The sequence below is a fragment of the Leopardus geoffroyi genome, chromosome C1, assembly GCF_018350155.1.
Source record: "Leopardus geoffroyi isolate Oge1 chromosome C1, O.geoffroyi_Oge1_pat1.0, whole genome shotgun sequence".
In the NCBI taxonomy this organism is placed as follows: Eukaryota; Metazoa; Chordata; class Mammalia; order Carnivora; family Felidae; genus Leopardus; species Leopardus geoffroyi.
In genome coordinates, this window is record NC_059328.1 from 110,843,983 (window position 1) to 110,866,923 (window position 22,941).

The window sequence follows — 22,941 nt, forward strand, 5'->3', positions numbered from 1 at the left end:
TAAAAACCACTCGGGCTTTCTTGTGGCCCTGGGATCAAACTCAGATCCCTGCCTCAGAATTTCTCTCCTGGCTATGGACTCTAGGTTCACTTGCAGCTCCCTAAATGAGACAAACTAGCTCCTGCTCCTCCCTCTATCCCCACCTCCCACACCCTACCTGGATAATTCCTCAGACGTCATTTTAAGCATCATCTCCTTGTAGAAGCTTTTCCTGACTACCAAAGAAATCCCTCCTCTCTTCCACCTGAGGGGCCCTCTGCTGCCTTCTCACAGGCACCAAGTCCCCCTCCCTGACCTCCACCTCAGCAGGAGCACTCCATACACTGGCTGGCAGTGTCCAATGAGCATCTGAATGTCAGGAACCATATCTTCAAGTCTGGCCCCAGAATAGTTTAGAGAATCTGCAAAATGTTCAAACTCTGCCACCCTGCCCATTATGGTGAGCTCCCCCGGGGCAGCTTGCCTACAAGATCCTGCCTGTGGCAGTTCTCCAAGGCTGGCAACCTTCAAGAGGCATGGGTGCTATTGTGAGAATTGGTGGAACTGGACCCAGCTCCATCACCAGACCAAATGTGCAGGTAAAGCTCTCCTTCCTGCAGGCTTGCTTCTTCTGTCAGATGAAAGGGTGGGATTTTGAGCTCTAATGATATGTCTTTCCTAAACATAAAAGCCGAATGACCAACCAGACAGTTTTAAAGAAGACAAGTAAAAGTTTATTGTGTTGAGCAGACCTTATTTTCATTACAGTACCAGGAAATTCATTCTCCACTCACTTCGGGTGCAGAGGGCTCTGCAGACACCTAGGGCCCTGGTACTTGTTCCCAAGCAAGGGGCAGCACCTGCACCTATGTTGCATTTAACGAGCAGGATTACAGTAAAACAGAATAGTTATAAAGAAGGTTTTCTAAATACATACTTTCCTTTAAAAATTCTAGTATTTTTCATTTTTTCTATGTTTACCTCATTATCATCAAGGATAATTGGTTGGAAAACATGGTGCTTGATAATCTTTTTCCCAAATCATTTGCCTTGAATTTTGCTACTTTTACTCTGACGAGGAATTATGCCCACTTCTCTGGACATCTAAATAATGGCGAGTAAGGCAATGCATAAATTACAGGTGGGATGAAGGCCTTAGCTCATACCCCAACTTGTTTCTTCTTAAATCTTCCACATTTGGCCTCTATGTTGCTAGGTAATTTAAGATTCAGGAGACAGCCTCTTGCTTGCAAAATCAGTATCAGGGAGTTTAAGCTTAACATGCTACTTTTGGGGAGCATGACGCTGCTTGAAGCTGATTTTGTGGTTTCATTTTATAAACTGTCAGCACTCAATGGCACCCTGAAGGGGAGAGACCATCTACTTAGTGCACTGACTCACTACTATCCACAAGTGTCATTTCTGAATTAGATCAAGAGATCAAATAGCAAATGAAAGAGAAATTGGTATCCTCCAGATAGTCTGAAATATTAATTACAACCTGAGTTAATGAAGTCAAATTTGCTTGAATTCAATCAGGCAATTACCAAAGTTGTGATTAAGATCTTCCCCCACTACATCAAGACAGGGAAAACATGAATTTAAGTAAAAAATGTTATCCCACCAAACTAGACACATGACAGCTATATTTAACTCTAATCATCCCACAAAAATGTCCCCATAAAATCAAATACTTAAAAAATTATTAAAATTATACAACAGTTGAATATATACTTAAATTATTTTGTGCACAATGCACCTTCCATTTGTTGTTGCCAAGAAAAACTTTCCATTTACCAAATGATCTACCAGTTTACCAGGTGATTTAGCAGAACATTTCCATCTCCATGAAATCTGACACCATAGCATTAACATTGGAATCAGAAAAACACACTAGAAATTCCCTTGTGACTCATTCATGGCAATTTTAGAAAAGGGCTACTTTCAAGTACCCGAGTTTACTCACAGGGGAGATGTAGGGTAAGAAGAATTTTACTCAATCCTAGGAGGGTGGTGTCTGACTTGTTCCAAATTACAGTGGCAGTCAAGTATGATTCCCAGCTAAAGGACAACGGAATTTCCTTCCTTTTAGCTGGGCCCGTCCCTTCTGAAAACCCCACTCACACCGCCAGCTTCCGGACCTTCGTTCAGGGACCACATCCTGCAACCAGACAGAAGTTGTTCCTTCAAGCACAGCCTCCACATGGTTCACAGCATGAGGACTAGAGGAGAGCAGAGTTCATTAAGCTCCGTTCCTGGAAACGATTTCTGAAACATATGTAAAATCTTTGTTCTCCCACGAGCTGAGTTCACGAAACAAGGGCCTATCGCGAGGCATATATACATAGTAGGTAGGCAAACATCTGCATGTTTCCGTTAGAAACGCCACATCTTGAGATTCTACACCTTATCATCCTTATGGGAAACTAATGTGTCATCATTCTCGGTGTGGTCAGTACTGAGTTCAATTGTAAAACACACATAGGCATGCCTCCTCAGCTCCAACAGCAGGCTGTGTGAATGGGGTTTGGTCTCAAATACCACTGTTCATAGAACACAAAAACTCACATGTTGCATGTCATTCGGACATGTCACATTATTTCACATCACACTGGCCCTGATTCATAAAGAAAATTTCCCATTATGGCATGATGAGAGACAACAAATCCCGTTTCATAAAAATGATGGTTAAAAACAATGCACTGTGAACAGTTTCCAGAACCTTGAGCATTTCAGTGCCATCAATTCTTGCTTCTTGGGAAAAAAAATCTCTATCTTTTGGGTCACAATTTGCTTTCGCACAGTAGAGTCAATGGACAAAGCTGACCAAGACCAAATTTTAGTGGTATTATCATTTCCTAGGACATTAGAGGTTCATCCTGAAAGATGCTGTTGTCACGTGAAAGAGAAGGAGGCAGGCCCTACACCACTTCAAAAGCAAATGAGGTCTTACACACTTAGAAACAACTACTGGTAAGACTTGTGCTTAGGGTGGTGATGGACAAGAGCAGTGAGGACACACACTACACGGAGAACAGATTTCACACTGTACGTTCCTCACATGGAATATGCATAAGAGACCTGGTGGAAAGACATGGAGAAAGGTGGCATGCTCCATGTCCCAAGGGAACCAGCATTTAAAAAGCACACCCCAGTGACTTTAGTATTTCCCACTCAATCTCCCAGAAAATCAACTCAGAAAGTACACAGTTCTGTTCACGGGTGTAGACTGAAGTGGTGGTGGCAGAAGGGTCTCTGACAGCTTTTCTTCGATCCAAGATGAGGCTAAACAAATGTTTTTTGTTCTCATTGATTCTATCCCTTCAGCTGCTCTGACCAGTGAGCGGCAGGGCAGGGGGGGACTCAAGCTACAGCCTTTGTCAACAGCAATGACTCTGAGGGACCTTTTCAGTCTTGGATCCATTTATCTAAAAATTTGAGCTCCCTTCTTCCCAACTTTTAATGGAATTATAAAAGCTCCTTCTGACTGACTGAGAGACTCCTAAGCTAACTTTTGCTTATGTGACTATAGAAAAAAATAAATTACTTGATATTTGCCATAAGACTTTGATTTCTAAAAAAGACTGAAAACCTATGTTCCCTGGCTTAGAAGAGTGAGGATTCAGCTATCATTTGCAGCCCCTCCTCACATTTGTAAAAAGCAGGCAAAATATTAGGGACAAAAATGGTTTGCAATGGAAGGAGGCACAGTCCACAGGAGTGCTCTTGTGTACCCTGCAGCCTGGGCAGACAGAGGGAAGGCCCTAGAGCCTCACGCCCATGTAGGCCGAAAACACACCAGAAGACTCCCTCTGGGTGCCTCCCAACACTGCCCGCTCACCAGGAGAGGCCGCTCCAGAAGGGCCATTCTGGGCCACTGAAGTAAAGACACTAAGAGCAGGGCTGATGCTGCTTCAAGATGCAACTATGTGCTGTCAGAAGAGTGGTGTGCCGGCAATTTCGGCAAATCAGAGGCAGCCCACAGCACTGAACTAAAAGGAATAGAGGACCACGTACAGAGGAACACGGATTACAGTCAACATCTCTCCTCTTCTCAGCTCTGGGAGTCCTGTGTAGAGAAAAGTCAAAGCCAACTTTGCCTGGGTCTGAGAAAGAACCCCCTGCCCCCCACCCAGAGGAGCAGAAGGTGGATGATGTGATGACCTTCCCGAGGGAGACTGGAGCCCCTCAAGATGGATCACCAGAGGGACTCACTATGGCTGTATCCAGTGAGGAAATCAATAACAGACTTTTTTTTTTTTTTAAGAAAGTGGGAAGAAAAAGCAAAGACTTTCACAAATAGAAAAATTATTTACAAAACAATTTCCTAAGAAGTTTACTGGGGTTGGGCGGGGAATAAGAATAATGTTTTCATTTTAAATTAGTCACGTGGTACTGACGGTTTATAAAAGGGAATGGCCAATTTCTGTCTTTTTCACTTCCCCCAAAATACCCTAAAGTCCTCCTACTCCTGATATGTTTCCTACCCTCATCCCAACCCACCCCATCCTGTCCCCAAATTAATTGCCTGGAGCCAATCTCAAAGACACATGATTGTTGGTTGGGTTTCCATTTAACAATGAACCCACTGCTGGGGAAGAGAACACAAGGACACAGGACGCACTGGCATAAACCTCAAGGTGTGTGGACCTCGGACAAAGCTTCTGCCACCACAGCGCGGGCTGCAGACTGAGCTCCGCTGTCAGTAAACTGAGGTAAGGAAGAACATGGCGGCTCTGGCGGGTCGGCTTCCCATGGTGATGCAGCATGTGTGCGCTCTTGGTGTGGGCACCACAGGACTCATTTTCTTCCAGTTGCCTCTGCCATTTTCCCTTCTGGTTAGAAGACTGCTCTTTACAGAGTCCCAAAAGATCAGCCACTTGTCTTCCTCTGAGGTACAAATCCAATAGAGCCTTGATTCCAAAGATCCAGAGCCCACTGGCATGTAGAAGTCAAAATCAAATGCTCAGAATCAAAAGGTGTGGCACGCCTGCCCAGCCAGTTTATCAGCAGTTGTAAAGACAGATCAGAAAAAACTAGCATTTAATACAAAAAGTGTTTTTCAAATGGTGCAATTTCCTGTCCTCCTGTGAAGATCATAATTCTTCTCGTTTCTGAGGTCCTATGGAAAAGGAGAACAATTGAAAATAAAATGGTTTTATCCTCAAGTGACAAAAATACAGACTGAATATTTCTTCTGGTACTGTAACCTATTAATTGTGGCCCCACCTCCATTTTATCTCTATTTTGAAATTTTTAGAAGCTTTGGTGTGGAGTGTTTGTATTATATTTTGAAAGCAAAAACAAAACAAAAAAGACCTTTTTGTTTTTAAAAACACTGAAACCACCTGCATATCCCTATTCCAGCAGAACTGTTTCACAAATACAATCTTTACTTCTGGTAAAAATATACACATTTTTAGTCAAGATTCTTCTTTTTTCATTTAATAACACACAAACACATTTTCCTAAGTAAAAGTGTAGCTCATTTACCACTCTCTATTCTTGATGTTTAAACTGTTTTTAATAATTTTGGTTTACTGGGGAGCCTGGGTGGTTCAGTCAGTTAAGCATCTGACTCTTGACTTTGGCTCAGGTCATGATCTCATGGTTCATGGGATCGAGCCTCACGTAGGGCTCTGTGCTGATGGCACGGAGCCTGCTTGGGATTCTCTCTCCCTCTCTGCCGCTCCCCCACTTGCTCACGCATACACTCTCTCTCAAAATAAAAAAATAAACTTAAAAAAATAATTTTGGTTTAGGGGCACCTGGGTGGCTCAGTCGGTTAAGTGTCTGACTCGGCTCAGGTCATGATCTCACGTTTCATGGGTTTGAGCCCGCATCAGGCCCTATGCTGACAGCTCAGAGCCTGGAGCCTGCTTTGGATTCTGTGTCTTCCTCTCTCTCTGTCCCTCCCCCACTAGCACTCTCTCTCTCTCTCAAAAATAAACATTAAAAAAAATAATAATTAAAAAAAGTAATTTTGGTTTATAAATAATAAATTTCTCCATTTTTATTACTTTTTTCTTATGTGAACTTATTTCTTTAAGGTAAATTCTCAAGAAAGGAATTACTGAGGGTATAAACATGCTAATGGTTTCTGCTTTTTAACAAGGACTGTTCTAATATACAGAGCTTTGGCAAGGTAGACCCAGAGCACTTTCCTCATCATCTTCCCAACAAATAGCATTATCAGTATCAATATGCACATTTTTTCAATGGAGTGTATATATATATATTTTTTTAATGTTTATTTTTGAGAGAGAGAGAGAGAGAGAACACGAGCAGGGGAGGGGCAGAGAGAGAGGGAGACACAGAATCTGAAGCAGGCTCCAGGCTGTCAGCATAGAGCCCAACGCGGAGCTCGAACTCACAAGCCATGAGATCATGACCTGAGCCCAAAGTTGGGCGTTTAACCAACTGAGCCACCCAGGTGCCCCTCAAGGGAATATTTATTAACGACAGATTCCTTTAATGTGACTGCTGTTTTCTCAACTTCATTTATTTGTGTTTTCCTCTTATTTGAACAGAATTGTACATTATTTACCCACGTATCGATAGAAATCCTTCAGGTGTTAATAGCGAATTTGAATTATTTTTATTATTTTTATTTTATTATTATTATTTTATGATACTTAACAACATAGTACAGTCTTCGGGATGATTAGGTGAATCATTCAAGATCCATGTTCTGTAACTGACTTCTTAGAATTAGTTTTGAGCTGAATAATGTTAAAAATCCAGAATTCAGCTTATTAATAGTTTACAAACGGTCACTATTGTATTCTAATGATTTTTGTCAACTGTATACCATTAGAGATTTACACAAGAGTGGGGAAAATATTACATGAAGATTTAGTCCCTTCTATTCTTAGCCTAAGTTAAATAAGTCCACTCCAATATTCTTCTTTGAAAGAACACTTTTTTTTCCAAAATCAATATACACTTTGTCTTGACCCTAAATATGTTCATTTAATAATGCCTGGACAGATTTAATAAAAAACCAAGGAATCTGACAAAAGATCCCCAAAATAATGTCAGGCTTAGCTTATATATTACAAAATTCATGAGCCTAAATAACAGAATTCTCAATGCACCTTTTCTCAAAAAGATAAAAGAAAAGGGGGCAGCAACTGTATTAATACATACGTTTAAAAGGCCAACTAAAAAAAGAAAGTAAAAATATACACTGGTTGATGTCAGGATGGAAGGGCTGAGATTCCTTTTATTCATTATTCTGTTGTTTTTGCAACAAACACAAATCAGAAATGCAAATAAGTACTTCCCTAAGGCTGACCGCTGGACCTACCTTCCCAGCGTGGCTCCTGTGTTGTCTTCTTGTCCAGCATTCCTGTCTCTTTCTCCCTCTGGAACCGGGTCTGTAGCTGCTTGATCTCTTGGTCGTAGTCCTGCCACTCTGGGACAATTCGAACAGCTGCTTCCAGCTTGGGCTCTTTGGTCATTGGATTATTACACTGTAAAACCCAAATCACATGCTTCAACCAAGCTGAAGACAGGGCACATTATACAGAATCCAAAGATGTGTCTGTTCTTGGATTCTCAGTCCCAACTGAACAAAAAGAACAACACTGAAGAACCAAATGAGAGACCAGCAGAAGCAATGTGGTAGTGGGTCACATAAAGCTTCTACAAAATAGTGGAGAATGAGTAGAAAGCAGGAACTGAAAGTTCCTTTGATAAAATTACAAGGCACAGAGATAATCCACGGACAAGTAGTAACTTCACTGATTGTAAGTAGTGAAACAGCCCCATCAGACACCAGAGAACCTGGCTGCCTGCTGCACGCAGCAGAGATCTGTGGATGTTACTACAGGATGTACTACAGTCCCCCAACTGCACAACTACAGAGAAGACTAAACAAGAATCTGTGTGTTAATAATGATCTAGTCATAAATCACACTGGAATAAGATGTAGAAAAGAACCACAGACAGCTTACCAAATCTATTGTTTTAGCCCTTTTCTTAGAGGCATCATCACACCACGTTTCACACCAAAGCCATTCTTGAGGGAGTGATTTAATTGGCACCTGATGGATCATGTTATTGGGCAAATCCTGTTTGGTAAAAAGAAAATAAGACACAATACTCTCAAGTTCTGAGGGAAACTGAAATAAACTCAGAGCAAATTAGCGGTAATGGCTGCTCATTACATATCACATACCAATCACAATTTTTTAGAACTGAAAGGGTCTACTAAAAACCTGTGAGAAGCTAAAATACTTATTTGTGATTTTTTGTAAAACTACAGTTTAGAGGACTTCTAAAACATCTACCTATGATAAGCACCTGAAAAACTTTAGCTTAAAACTCACAAATAACCTACACCTAGACTTCTCTCCATGAGGGCAATTCTAAGAAAAAATACTAGTGCTTCTTGAAAGTTAACTAAGCATAGAGTGTGGTTTTGATACTTCACAACTTTGCATAAAGGATGCTCCAAATCAACCTTGTCAACTGAGGCTTGATACCAAGTGGATGAAGCTTACATGTTTTCAAGCCAATTGTATGCTTTGAAGCTTTTTTCTCAGGAAAACTTTTGAGTTTGACACAATAAAATGTTGCACTATCTTAAGACACAACCAATATGATCCAGAAATTCCACTTCTGGATATATGCACAAAAGAAAGCAGGTACTCAAACAGATACTTGTACACCAATGTTCACAGAGGCATTATTCACAATAGTCAAAAGACGGAAATAAGCCAAATGTCCATCAACAGATGAATGGATATACAAAATATGGTGTGTGTGTGTGTGTGTGTATACACACACACACACACACACACACACACACATACACAGGAAAATTCTTTCAGCTTAACAGGAAGGAAATTCTGAAAGCTGCTATGACATGGATGAAACTTGAAAACATTATACGAAGTAAAATAAGCCAGGCACAAAAAGGAAAAATATTATATGATTCTAAAAGTACCTAGAATAGGTAAGTTCATACAGACAGAAAATAGAATAGAGGTTGTCAGGGACTGGAGGGAGGAAGGAAGGTGGAGTTGCCATTTAATGGGTACAGAGTTTTGGTCTGGGATGATGAAAAACTTCTGGAGATGGACAGCTGCACAACACTGTGAATTCACTTAACACCACTGAACTGTCCACTCAAAAATGGTTAAAGTGATAAATTTTGTGTTACCTGAATTATACCTAATATTACAGATAAAGACACTTGTAAATGACAAAAACTGAAAAAAGTTGTTACTAGTCAACTTACACTAAGGAAAATTAAAGGATATTCTTTAGGCAGAAGGGAAATAATCCTATATGGAAGCTCAGAAATGCAGAGAAGATTGCAGGGTAACCACATGAGCAAATCTAAATAGATAACAATCCCATTGTAGGAGAAGAACTTCTGGGGTTTAAAATACAGAGATATCTAAAATCCATAGCAACAGCCATTCAGGCTGGGATAAGGATAAATGGAGTCAGTGAATTCTAAGGCCAGTATTACTCAACCTGAGGTTATGCAGATGCAGCAAGGAGTCTGCTAGGAATGTGGGCTCTTAGGCCCAACCATACATACACCTACTGAACTGGCCCATGCGAATGGGACCTAGGAATTAACGCTTCAATAAGTTCTCCAGGTGAATCTTTTATGTATGCTGAAGTTTGAAAAGCACTGTTCTAATGTTTTTGCACTGTGTGGTAGGTGCAAATATACCAACTAGTATTAGCCTTTGCAAAGTCAGGAGTGCATACTGTAACCTCTAGGATAATCATTAAAAGAACTGCAAAAAAGTATATAGTTCAAGGGGCTCCTGGTTGGCTGAGTCAGTGGAGCATGTGACTCCTGTTCTTTGGGTTGTGAGTTTGAGCCCCACACTGGGTGTAGAGATTACTTAAAAATTTAAAAATCTTTAAAAAAAAGTGTATAGTTCAAGCTAGTAGAGGGAAGATGGAATTATAAAAAACTCTCCATCTGAAGGAAACTAAGGAGAAAAAAGAAACAGAACACATAAAATAAGCAGAAACACTAGAAAAGCCAGTCTTACTGGTGATTACGTTAACTATAAATGGACTAAATGTTCAAGTTAAATGACTTATACAAAATGTAAAAACCAACAGATATAAGCCTATTTATAAGAAATAGAACTGGGGTGCGTGGGTGGCTTAGTTGGTTAAGCGTGTAACTTCGGCTCAGGTCATGATCTCACGGTTCGTGGGTTCGAGCCCTGCATTGGGCTCTGTGCTGACAGTTCAGAGCCTGGAGCCTACTTTGGATTCTGTGTCTCCCTCTCTCTCTGCCCCTCCCCCACTGTCTCTGTCTCTCAAAAATGAATAAATGTTAAAAAAAAATTTTTTAATAGAACTAAAATATAAGGATAGAAAAAATTGAATATAGAAGGATAAAAACAATATGCCATTTAACAATAACCAAAAGGAAAGCTGGCATAGATGTACTAATATTGGGTGAAGGTTCCCCCAACAAAAATCATTAAAAATTCAGTTGTAGGATATATATGCTTCTAAGTTTTAGGTACCTAATGGTATAGTCTCAAAACACATAAAGCAAAATTTGACAAAACCAGAGATGAGGAAGATATCACAATACAGAAAAATATTTTAACACAATTCCCTCAGTAACTAATAGAAAAACAGACAAAAACACATAATATGACCAAATGGACTATACCTAATATCTATAGAATACAAAACACCAAATGAAATGTTTACCAAAACTGATGACATTTGGGTCTAAAACTAAATCTCCACAAATTTCAAATGTCTGAAATCATACAGAAGAAATCCTCAAACCATAAAGCCACTGAGCTACAAATTAATAGCAAAAATGTAACTAGATAATCCCTGTATAGTATTTGGAATCACTTCTACATTACTTACGAGTCAAAGACATCACACTGGAAACTAGAAATACATTGTACCAAATGACAAGGAAAATGCTACATATAAAACATGTGCAATGCAGCCAAAGTCTTGCTGAGATAGAATCTGATCATTTCAAATGCATATATTAGAAAGACTAAAAATTATGAACTAAACATCTCAGGAAATTAGGAAAAAAAAATCAACAAATTAAATAAAGTAAAAGGTAAGCACAATAAAGAACAAATTAATAAAACAGAAAAGAAACAGGATGAAAAACATTAAAAGATGTTTCTTTTTTTTTTTAATGTATATTCATTTTGAGCAAGAGTGAGTACGTGCATGCAAGCAGAAGAGGGACAGAGAGAGAAAGAGAGACACAGAGAAAGAGACAGAGAGAGAATCCTAAGCAGGCTCTGTACAGTCAGCATGGAGCCCGATGTGGGGCTTGATCTCAAGAACTGTGAGATCATGATCTGAGCTGAAATCAAGAGCTGGACACTCAACTGACTGAGCCACCCAGGTGCCCCTAAAAGATGTTTCTTTAATTCCCAATGAGGTGATAAAGGCAAAAAAGAGAAAGCACAGTAAACAATGTCAGAAAATTATAAAAGATAGAGAAAGAGAGAGAAGACATCAATATAGATCCAGCAGACTTTAACTGAAGTGATGAAAGCATTTTCCAAAACTGATTATACAGTGCACTTACAATCTGAACATGTTGCGCTATATAAATTATATCTCAATTTTACTTTTTAAGTATTTTTTAATGTTAATTTATTTTTGAGAGAGAACAGAGCATGAGTGGGGGAGAGGCAGACACAGAATCTAAAGCAAGCTCCAGGCTCTGAGCTGTCAGTCCAATATGGGGAGTCCAATGTGGGGCTTGAGCTCACAAACTGTGAAATCATGCCCTGATTTGGATGCTCAACTGACTGAGCCACTCAGGAGCCCCTACATCTCAATTTTAAAAAATGAGAGGGTAGTACGGGGCACCTGGGTGGTTCAGGTCATGATCTCGCAGCCGGTGAGTTCAAGTCCCATGTCAGGCTCTGTGCCGACAGCTCAGAGCCTGGAGCCTGCTTCAGACTCTGTGTCTCCCTCTCTGCTACCGCCTCCCCCCCCCACTCCCACTCATGCTCTGTGTCTATCTCTCTCTCAAAAATAAACATTAAAAATTTTTTTAAAAAATGAGAGGGTAGTATAAACAAGTTCATGATGATATGTTAGTAAATTTAGCGACACCTTAACAAAAACATTGATTAAAGTAGTAATAGAAAATGTCAACAGTCCCATAACTCTTTTTTTTTAATTTTTTTTTTAATGTTTATTTATTTTTGAGAGAGACAGAGACAGAATGAGAGTGGGTTGGGGCAGAGAGAGAAGGAGACACAGAATCTGAAGCAGGCTCCAGGTTCTAAGCTGTCAGCACAGAGCCTGACATGGGGCTCGAATTCACGAGCTAGGAGATCATGACCTGAGCCTAAGTCAGACACTCAACCAACTGAGCCACCCAGGCACCCCTACAGTCCCATAACTCTTAAAGAAACTGAACTCATAATTTAAACACAAAGAAATTTCTATTAGGCTTCACTAGTGAATTCTACCAAACATTTAAGAAAGAAATAAGGTCAGTCTTACAAAAACCATTACTGGTAAATGAAAAAAGAAACAAACAAAACCCAACTCATTTTAGTAAACCAATATAGCCTCAACACCAAAATCTGACAGAGATATTACAAGCTATTATGTCACACAAAAACATAAATACAAAATTCTTAAATACTAAGCACAAAAAATCCAGAAATATATAAAAAAGAATAATAAATCATGACCAAGCTGGATTATATAATTCAGAAATTATATTTAGGTATATAATTAAACTACACTTACAGAATAAAAGAGAAAATACTATCATCTCAGCAGATATCAAAAACATAAAAAATTTAACACAAGTGATTTTTTTTAAGTAGCAAACTAGACTTCTGGTGGTGTGGCCTGGGGCCTGAAGCATGGGGCACGTAAGGAGAGGCGGGGTCTCAGGGCTGTGGAGCCACCAAGTGGTTGGCAGGGCAAAGTAGGACATGCAGGGAGGGCCAGTCCAGGCCCCAAATAAAAAGTAAAATAAAAAATAAAGTAGGAAACTAGGAATAAAAGGAACTTCCTTAATCTGAATAAGAGGAAATATCTACAATATCTAAAAAATATCTACAATAAACATCATACTTAGTGGTGAAATGCTGAAAACTTTGCTTTTGAGTCAAGAATGTCCACTATCAACATTTCTGTTCACCATTATGGAAGTCCCAGTAAACAGCAAAAGCAAAAAAAATAAAAAATAAAAAAAAATTATGTGAAATTAGAAAAGAAAAAGTAAAATTGCCATTATTTGTAAATGATATGCTTACATATACAGAAAATACAAAAGTATATACAGATTAGTAGGGTAGCCGAATACAACAATGAACAAAAATCAACTGCAATTCTAGATACCAGCAACAAATGTAAACAAAAATTTTTAAAAATAACTCTTAACAGAGATGTATAAGATCTAAGATCTCTATGAGGAAAACAATGAGAAATTAAACACAACCCAAATATAAAATCCTAAGGGCACTTGGGTGGCTCAGTCAGTTGAGCGTCTGACTTTAGCTCAGGTCATGATCTCACACAGTTCATGAGTTCGAGCCCTGTGTCGGGCTCTGTGCTGACACTGATAGCTCAGAGCCTGGAGCCTGCTTCAGATTCTGTGTCTCCCTCTCTTTCTGCCCCTCCCCCACTCACACTCTGTCTCTCTCTCTCTCAAAAATAAACATTTAAAAAAATGTCAAAATATCACAATAAACAAAAATTTTTTAAGACATAAATAAATAAAAAATAAAATCCTAGTAAATGTTTTTTTCCTCCTAAACTTGACAAGCTCATTCTAAAATGTATATGAGAAAATAAAGGACAAAAAAGTACTCTAAGACACTCTTGAAGAATGAGGTGGGAGGATTTGACTTACTGGATATCATGACTTATTATATATAGAACTAGAGTATTTGAGATTTGTGTAGGATGTTAAGATAGACAAACAGGTGAGTCAAAAACTAGAAGACCCAGAAACAGATCCACGCATACATGAGTACCTCATATCTGGCAAAGATGGCATTGCAGAGCAGTGCATTTCATTAAACAAGAACAACAAACTGATGTAACTGTATATGCACAAAAAAGTGAAAGTTGAACTCTATCTCACACCATATATAAAACAAATTTCTACTGGAATATAGATTTGAATGCGAAAAAAATAAAGCTCATATTTTAAAAATGTCTTTGTGACCTTAATAGGGGTCAAAAAGCATTAACCATAGAAGAAAATACTGACCAGCCTGAAAACAAAAGATACCATTAAGAGAGTTCAAGTAGAAAATTTTGCAATATATACAACAAAGGTTACACTATTAGTACACATAAAGAATGCCCATAAATCAAGAAGAAAAATTTCAAATAATCTAAACACAGTAAAACCTTGGATTGTGAGTAACTTGTTCTGTGAGTGTTCTGAATTTTAGCCTGATAAACAAGCAATGTCTTGCAATACGAGTAATATGCAATGCTGAATGTCACATGATTACAACTAAGTCAATGGCTCTTGAAATTTGCTTTGATATACCAGTGTTTTGCATTACAAGCATGTTTCTGGAATGAATTATGCTTGAAAACCAAGGTTTTACTGTATTTAAATAAGCATATCACAAGAGAATATCTAAATGACCATAAATACACAAAATGGTACTCAACTTCATTAAATTATGGAAATGCAAAATAAGACCACAATGAGGAGCAATGCCAACAAAAATGGCAGAGTAAGGAGCTCTGAAACTCTGCCTTTTGATAAAAGCAACCAAAAAAGTGATAAAAATTGAATCAACTTTTTTCAGAACTCTGAAAATTAACCAAAGGCTTGCAGCAACCCAAGGAGCACCTAAAAGTCAACAAAAAATGGTTGAATGTTGATAAGAACAGTGAACTTTGAGGCATTTGGACTTCTATTCCCATTCTCCTGTTCCCCATTAGTCTCAAAAAATAACAGCCTGCACTGCCATACTGGAGTAAGGAGAACAAGGCTGGAGGTCTTTCAAACTTCATTCCAAAAGCAGAGCCATCATTTGAAGACCGTACTGTATAGGCCTGTCTCTACTCAATCTCACTTGAACTTACCCCATGCTAAAAGCTTCTCCTTGGCAGCCCTTGAAAAATGTGTTAAGCTTTCTGAGGCTGTCTGAGATGGAGCAAAGAATACATTAAACAAAAATCTTAACAAGAAATACTGAAGAATGAGATAACCATAGAAGGCTGTGAAAAGAAAAGACAGATTCCTGGGAAGACAAAAGGCCATGAGAACAGTACGTGTAAGGCTCTGAGCATGCTCTGTGTTGCGTACATAAGTAAGAAAGCCCTAATGAAGCCATAAACTCTCACTTCTTGTTGATCTTGAAGCCCTATGCAACAGAGAAGTGCAGACTAAGGTACAGTTGTAAACTGCCTGGCTGACTGTTGAGGATGTGTCCCAACAGGCACCCGGAGGCCTCTGGCAAAGACTGGAAATCTTTGTGGTTTTGAACACTTAAGAAATCTCTGTCCAATTTTAGCTGACGACTAAGCTAAGCAGGCGTAACAAATATGCAGACTTCACAGAACTGGTTTAGAAGTCCAAAAACAAACAACTACTACAATAAGCACCAGCAACGAACCCTGGGAAAGGGGGAAAACGGATTTCCAGAGTTGCCACACTACATTACTTGAAATGTTCAGTTTTCAATGAAAATGGGACATGCAAAATACCAAATATACAAAACCCATATATAGGATGAAAAAGCAATCAATAGAAACTATACTTGTGGAGGCCTAGACACAAGGAATTTATATCAGGTATCTTAAATGTGTTCGAATAGGAACAAAGGAAATCATGTCTAACAGAACTAAAGGCAAGTATGTGAATGATGTTCCAAAAAATTAGAGACGATTAATAAAATTATTAATTATACAAATTATACAAATTAACCAAATTATACAAAAGAACCAAACAGAAAAATCTGTTGAAAACACAATAGCTTAAATAAATGAAAATTCACTAGATAGGTTCAACCACAGGTTTTAGCAGCAGAAAAAATAACCAGGCCAAGTGAAGATAAATCAGTTGAGATTATCCAGTCTTGAGATTATCCAGGAGCAGAAAGAACAATGAAGAAAAATAAACAGCCTCAGAGAACTGTGGGAAACCATCAAATATACTAACGCACACAATGGGGGTCCCAAGAGGATAGAGAAAGAGGCAGAAATAATACTTAAAGAAATAGAACTTCTGAAATTTGGTGAAAAACATTAGTCTATACATTCAAGAAGCTCAATGGACTCTAAGTAGGATAAACTCAAGAGACCCAACATCATAATCAAACTCCCAAAAGACTAGAGATGGCGACTTGTCAGATAAGGGATTCTCAAGATTAACAGCTAATTTCTCATCACAAAACATGGAAGCTAAAAGGCTGTGAGACAATATATTCAAAGAAAAATATGAGAAGAAAAAAAACTGTCAAGCAAGAATTTTATATCCAAGCAAAACTATTCATGAAAAAAATGAAGGAGAAATTTACATATTACCTAAGAAGTTTGTAGCTCCAGAGCCATTCTATCAGAAATACTAAAGTGAGTCCTCTGGCTGAAATGAAAGGGCACTAGACAGTAACTCAAATCCACATGAAGAAATAAAAAGCAGTAAAGGTAAGTAGGTAAATATAAAAGATAATATCAATGTATTTCTGGTTTAAAGCTCCTTCCCCCTGCCCCGGTTTAAAAATAATTACAAACAGTAATGATTATAAATCTGTGTTGACAGGCATAAAATGTATAAACATGCCAACTGTATGATAATGAAAGTAGGCAGGGGAGGAGGGGAACCACAGCTCCATAGGAACAAGGTTTTTGTATACTATTAAGTTATTATTAACCCAAACTAAACTGTCATAAATAAGTGTTAATGATAATCATCAGGACAACCACTGAGAAAGTAAGTCAACAATATATAGGAGAAACAAGGGAATTAAAATGGCAGATGTTAATCCTACTTAACTAATAATTTTATATTAGATATAAATGTGATAAACTCTCCAAATGAAAGCCACAAGGGATGGCAGTTCACATGTACCAAATTAACAGACTGACAATAAGTACTGGTCAAAACATGGAGCACCAGGAATCCTTACACAGCTGATGGGTATATTAGTTAGAACTACTTTGGAAAATTGTCTGGGATCATCTAGTAAAGATAAATATACAAATCTGGTAACCCAGCAAATACACATGTAGCTGAACACACAACTGAAATATGTGTACATGTGCAGCAACACAGGTGCATGAATGATCACAGCAGCATTATCCACGGAAGACAAAAATGGAAAACAACCCAAATGTAGAATAAAAAAAACACAGTACCTCTACACACACCAACAGGGATGGATCACACAAACATAATGTTGAGCAAAAGAAATCAGACTTAAAAGAGTTTATCTTTTAAGATACAACTGAGGTAGGGAGAAAAAAAAACAAAACAGGCAACACTAAACCACAGTATTAAGGATACACGTTAAAGTAGTAAATCTATATAGAAAAGCATGGGGTGATTACCACAAAGGTCAGGATGCTGGATACTTTTATTAAGAATGGTAGCTGCAGGATTTTAGTAATGTTCTACTTGTTGAACTGGATGGTCATATATGGGCATTAGATCTGTGGTAATTCACTGGTGCATGTGAATATGTATATATTGGTATAGTTTTGTTTTGTATGTTTTCTTTTATGGGTGCTAAATATCACAATGAAAGTTTTAAAATGTTTAATGCAGACTTTAGCAAAACAAAATATGTGAAAGTAGGTATCCACAACAAACTAAAAGCTTACTTCTGAAAAATGTTGAGCATTAAAAAATCGATTCAGATAAACTTCTTAAAAAAACACCATGGTTTCCAACAGAAAAGAGGGAAATTGTGAAACAATACACTGTGAATCCTTGCTAGTTAGTCTCTAAAGAGAAACAAATTTCCCCTAGCAAGCAGGAAAACACATTTATCTGGTTATCTTAGGTGCAAAATTAAACAACATGGTAATGGTTTGAGGAGGCAGCATCCTCCTTTCCATCTCCCTTCCAAACCAACATCATTAGGCCTACGACATTTTTTCACTACTATGCATTCTGTTGAGGACAAAAATGTCACACACACACACACACACACACACACACACACACACACACACACACTCCTGTCCATGAAGAAACAAAACATTGTTCCAACAGAGGAGAAAACTGAGAGGAAAATAATAAATTCAATTTCTGACATAATATTGCATACCCATCACTGCAAGTGTTCACCAAAAAAATAGCCACTTACTTGATCAAGATTTGAAAGGCTGTTAGGATCCTGACTCAGACCTTGGTACTGTCCCCTGAGTCTGTCACCAGCAGCTATTTTCCTAAACTTCTTTAGATCCACGACATATAGTGCACTGGATAGAGAAGAACTACTTGTTATAACCATGGATTATGACAAAGAATAACCCCACTGAGTAATGGTCACCAGGTAAACATTCTGCCCTCTCTGTGAAAAGGTAAGCTGTGGCCTCCAGTGGAGCTCAGGGTCACCATGTGCTTCTTCAAAGATGGCAGGAAATTATTGCAAAACACATACTCTGCCATAAGCGCACTTTCTCACTCTTTCTTAATTGCCTTCCTTATTTAGCTGCCTTAAGTCTCTGACAATAGAAAACTTCTACCAAACGTCAGCAGATTAGATAATAAAAGCTGACCATCAGCCAAAAATAGCCTGATAATGTTTTAGATGTTGCTGGGAAAAAAAAACATCCACATTGTTATGGATCTTCTGGAACAAGGACATAACTAATGATAAAGAAATCCCCAAACCCCAACTTTTATTCTCTGTAAATGCTGCTTCCTACACATCCCAGACCTTCCAGATCTTCCAAACCACATTCTGCCAAGAACAGATAATGCAATGGTACACAGTCTGACCTAGGAGTTCTACTTCTAGGAATTTTTCCTACAGATATATTTGAAATATACCAAATGATGTATTTATTCACTGCAACACTGTATGTCACAGCAAAAGACCACAAATAACCTACATATACTGCAATAAAATGCAGATGTTAAGAAAGGTCTCTCAACACATTGATAGAAGATCTACTATAGTAAAAAAAAAAAAAAAAGGCACAAAACTGAAAATATGATGGTATATTTTGTGTAAAAAAAAAAAAAAAAAAAAGATGTAAGAATCAAGAAACTCTAAGGGCATCTGAGTGGCTCAGTTGGTTGAACATCTGATTCTTGATTTCAGCTCAGGTCATGACCTCATGGTTCATGAGTTCGAGCCTGCCTGGGATTCTCTCTCTCCCTCTATCTCTGCATCTCCCCTACTTATGCACTCTTTCTCTCAAGATAAACAAATATTAAAAAAAAAATTAAAAAAAAAAAAAGAATCAAGAAACTCTGGAAGGACATACTGCAGTAAATTAATAGATGATGTTATCTGTTATAGGAGTAGGAACTGGGTAGAAAACAGACAGGATCGGGAGGACTTTTTACAGTATATTTTTTATAATTTTTATTTTTGAGCCACATTAATAACATATTACCTATTCATAATTTCAAATATGTAAAATTAATTTTTTGAGAAAAGAAAATCAAACAGCTTTGGAGAGTACTCCTTTTTCAGTACCTGATATGATACTTTCGCCCAGCCAAATGACTGGCCCAGTACCCTGATTTCCAGAATCTGTATCCATCCATTTCTTTTCGGCTATCACAAAAGGGAGTATAGCCATAAGGAGCGCCATCCAAATTGAAATCTCTTAACTCTTTCAGATCTGTTCGGACAATCTGGAGAAAAAAAATCACAAGTCATTTGTTAAACAGCCATGCAGACAGCAGTTTCCTTAAAACACAGATTGTCTCACTGAGACATTACACAGGGCAGCTATGAGGTTACCGGCACAGGCTCCAGCAGCAGACCCAGGCTAAGCCCAGATTCCTTCACTGATTAGTGGGCTGCCTTCACTAACATGTAAGACACTTTGCATAGTGGTTGGCACACAGTATTCTAAGTATTTGAAAAGGTGGCAGTAAAACAAATTTACACTGCTTAGCTTCTGTGATGGAGTTTCCCCATCTGTAAAATGGAGACCTCACAGGATTACATGAATTAACATATGAACACATGCGGAATGATAACTGACACAGAGCAAGTGCTCAACAAAGGTAAGTGTGCTTATATGAGAACCCAGAAAACATGCTTCAGGTCAAGCTGGTTGTGACACAGTGAGCTGAAGGAGGCAGGGAATCCCAAAAAGGTGGATGAAGTTTCTGGCCGCATGACCTTTGCACACATTCTATCATTTCCATTCAAATGATCACCTCAGGTTTCAGCCGGCTCAGGGAAAAGGGGAAGATTGTAAAGGAGAACTATAGTAACACTTTTTGAGTGTGTATGCTCTAAAATCACAGTGTGTTTGTTTTAAGTCAAATCTTGACAGGAGGAAGAGTATCTGAAGAGCTGCAAACTATCAAAGCTAGGCATTTATCTGGTAGAACTTCCTCTGTCTTACCCATGCTGATAACTCCTAGCTTTTGGGTAAATAATTGGAGACGATAGCAAGCACTGTTAAACCTCAATCTTCCAGTTTTTAGTCTGTGTGTTAAATGAATTAAGACACAAGACTGCATGTATGATGTATAGAGGCATAGAAAAAAAGATTAAAAGGAGATACCTCAAATGCAAACTGTAAAAGTGATCACACCTGGGTGTACCTTTTCAAATATTTTAAATAATGTCACAGAGGCATGTATTTTTCTGTATCCAGAAAAGTAAAATCATTTAAAAAGGAGAAGGAAGTCTAACGGCTTTAATACAAACTGTTTAAACCTGGCTTCTAAGAGCTTACCTGATCAGCATCCACAAACAGGAATTTGTCAACAATCAGTGGGAACAGCACGTCCAAGAAGAGGATCTTGTAACCCCAAATGATGCGCTGTTTCTCAGTCTGCTGATGAAGCCACCGGGGCCATTTGTATTGAACAAGCTCATACTGGAAGTTGTACTCATTTGCCATATAAGGTATGAACTCCTATTTTGGCACATAGGGAACAACAGACAACCATTTACTCAGATGAAGAAAATCGGCTCTCTAATGGAAGTCAGTCACCATGATGACAGCACAAGTAAAACATATTTACCATAATGGCAGTTGAATACAGAAATCTGACCGTGACTCACCTGTGACTAAAAGAATACATATAAACTTGTCAAACCCCCCATTTCTTTAGGACTTCTAATTATCACATGAAATGACAAATCTTTCAATGAAGGCTTTTAGGTTTGTGTGTGTGTGTGTGTGTGTGTGTGTGTGTTTTATGGAAATGAACTTAATTTACAGTAAAACATTTTTTGAGCTTGACTCAAAGGCTTTCTCAGACCTGGGCCTAACCCAGGGAATGACACGGCAGATCCAAATATTCTGAACAAATTTGTTTTTAAGTTTTTAGATCCTAAATACAAGTACCTTCAGGGGACCAGAAGTGAATTACTGAATAAAATAAAAGTTGTTTAGTAACATCTATAGAACCACAACAACAAAAGACACAAACAAGTCAAATTTAGATGACAAATACTAACTAATAAATAAAGCAGAAAACTTCCCAAGTCTGTTTTCCATGGTGCACAGATGAAACAACACTTCCAGAGATCACTGTTGTCCATGAGACAATGAATAATCCTCCCCACTGGAAACCAGCACTATGCTTTCTAATTAAATTAGAATATACATGCTCAGAGGAAGACAACATTATTTCATCAAAACAAAAGATTCAAGGGGCACCTGGGTGGCTCAGCTGGTTGTGTGTCAGCTCACGGATCCCAGGGTTGCAGGACTGAGCATCACGTTGGGCTCCACACTGACCGTAGAGCCTGCTTAAGATTCTCTCCCTCTCCCTTCCTCCCACAGCCCCTCTCTCCTGCTTGCACTCTCTCACTCTCTAAAAATTTTTTTAAAAATAAAAAAAAAAAAAAAAATACAAAGATACAGATTCTCCTTAGGTCACAATAATTTTATGTTTGGTTTTATGATGACTGTTCCCCCTAAATAGTCCAGGCTAGAAGACTAATCAACACGAAGTATGCAGCTGAGCTACAGAAACCCAAGAAAGGAAAGATTTTTAAGTTACACAAATAACAGAGAAGCAGTAAGAAGTATATTATACCATCATATCTCCTTAATGTCTCCTTTCCTCTCCCCTGAGAACAAACCTTAAATGTGGGGGACAGATAATTCTTCAAGAACCAGAATTTCACAGGAGTCCTGGTATTCTTCAGTACTGACAGCATCATTATACTGTCAAACAAAAGCAAATAATAATCAATATTAATTTTCCAATGCTTTTTAATCTCAACAAAATTGAGCAGAGCTGATCATAAGACCGCTGAATGTTTTTCACAGCAGAGCTGATGGCTTTAAAAAAGAGACCCTTAGTAATGGAAAATGAAAAACTGCACTCATTATAAAATTATCAGTGAATGGAAAAGAAAGGGTATTTCTCACCTACAAAAATATACCTAACTGACAAAGGCAGATGTTTTAATCATGTTACATCTTTAAATACTCTGCTTCATGAACTGCCGTATTAATTATGCTACAAACGAATAACGGAGGTTGTAGCTAACAGACTACATGACTATGAAAAGAAAACTGGAAAGCCGCAGCAGCTGTGTGTGGCTGCACTGCCCCCCACGGCCTATCCTGGAGACACTGCTAGGGAGGAGAGCAGGAAGAGGTCAGGGGATGGCAAGTGGCTACAGCGTCAGGATTTCCCTACGACAAAAACACACTGAATCAAGGAATTTAATTAAATTGAGTTATTACTAACATTTGACATTACTATTTTAGGTCAGTTATTATTTCTTGGAAATAGAAGGTTGAACCTGAGTAAAATTACAGTTTAATTATTTGCCATACTAGATTTGTCATGGAAAATTAAAAGCAAAACGAACCTGG

At 38.3% G+C, this 22,941-nt stretch overlaps 1 protein-coding gene across 2 annotated transcripts in view; it reads right to left on the minus strand.

Annotated features, from left to right (window-relative positions):
- Positions 1–690: 690 nt before the first annotated feature.
- The window catches only part of UGGT1 (UDP-glucose glycoprotein glucosyltransferase 1), a 112,463-nt gene continuing 90,212 nt past the window's right edge, over positions 691–22,941 (minus strand). For both annotated transcript variants that reach the window (XM_045479344.1, XM_045479345.1), the window contains 7 exons: positions 22,197–22,281; positions 20,836–21,018; positions 19,614–19,774; positions 18,270–18,384; positions 7,938–8,054; positions 7,289–7,454; positions 691–5,101 (listed from right to left, as the gene is read on the minus strand). In XM_045479344.1, the coding sequence (XP_045335300.1) occupies positions 5,076–5,101; positions 7,289–7,454; positions 7,938–8,054; positions 18,270–18,384; positions 19,614–19,774; positions 20,836–21,018; positions 22,197–22,281 (853 nt within the window). In that variant the 3' untranslated portion in view covers positions 691–5,075. The remainder of the gene's footprint in view (positions 5,102–7,288; positions 7,455–7,937; positions 8,055–18,269; positions 18,385–19,613; positions 19,775–20,835; positions 21,019–22,196; positions 22,282–22,941) is intronic.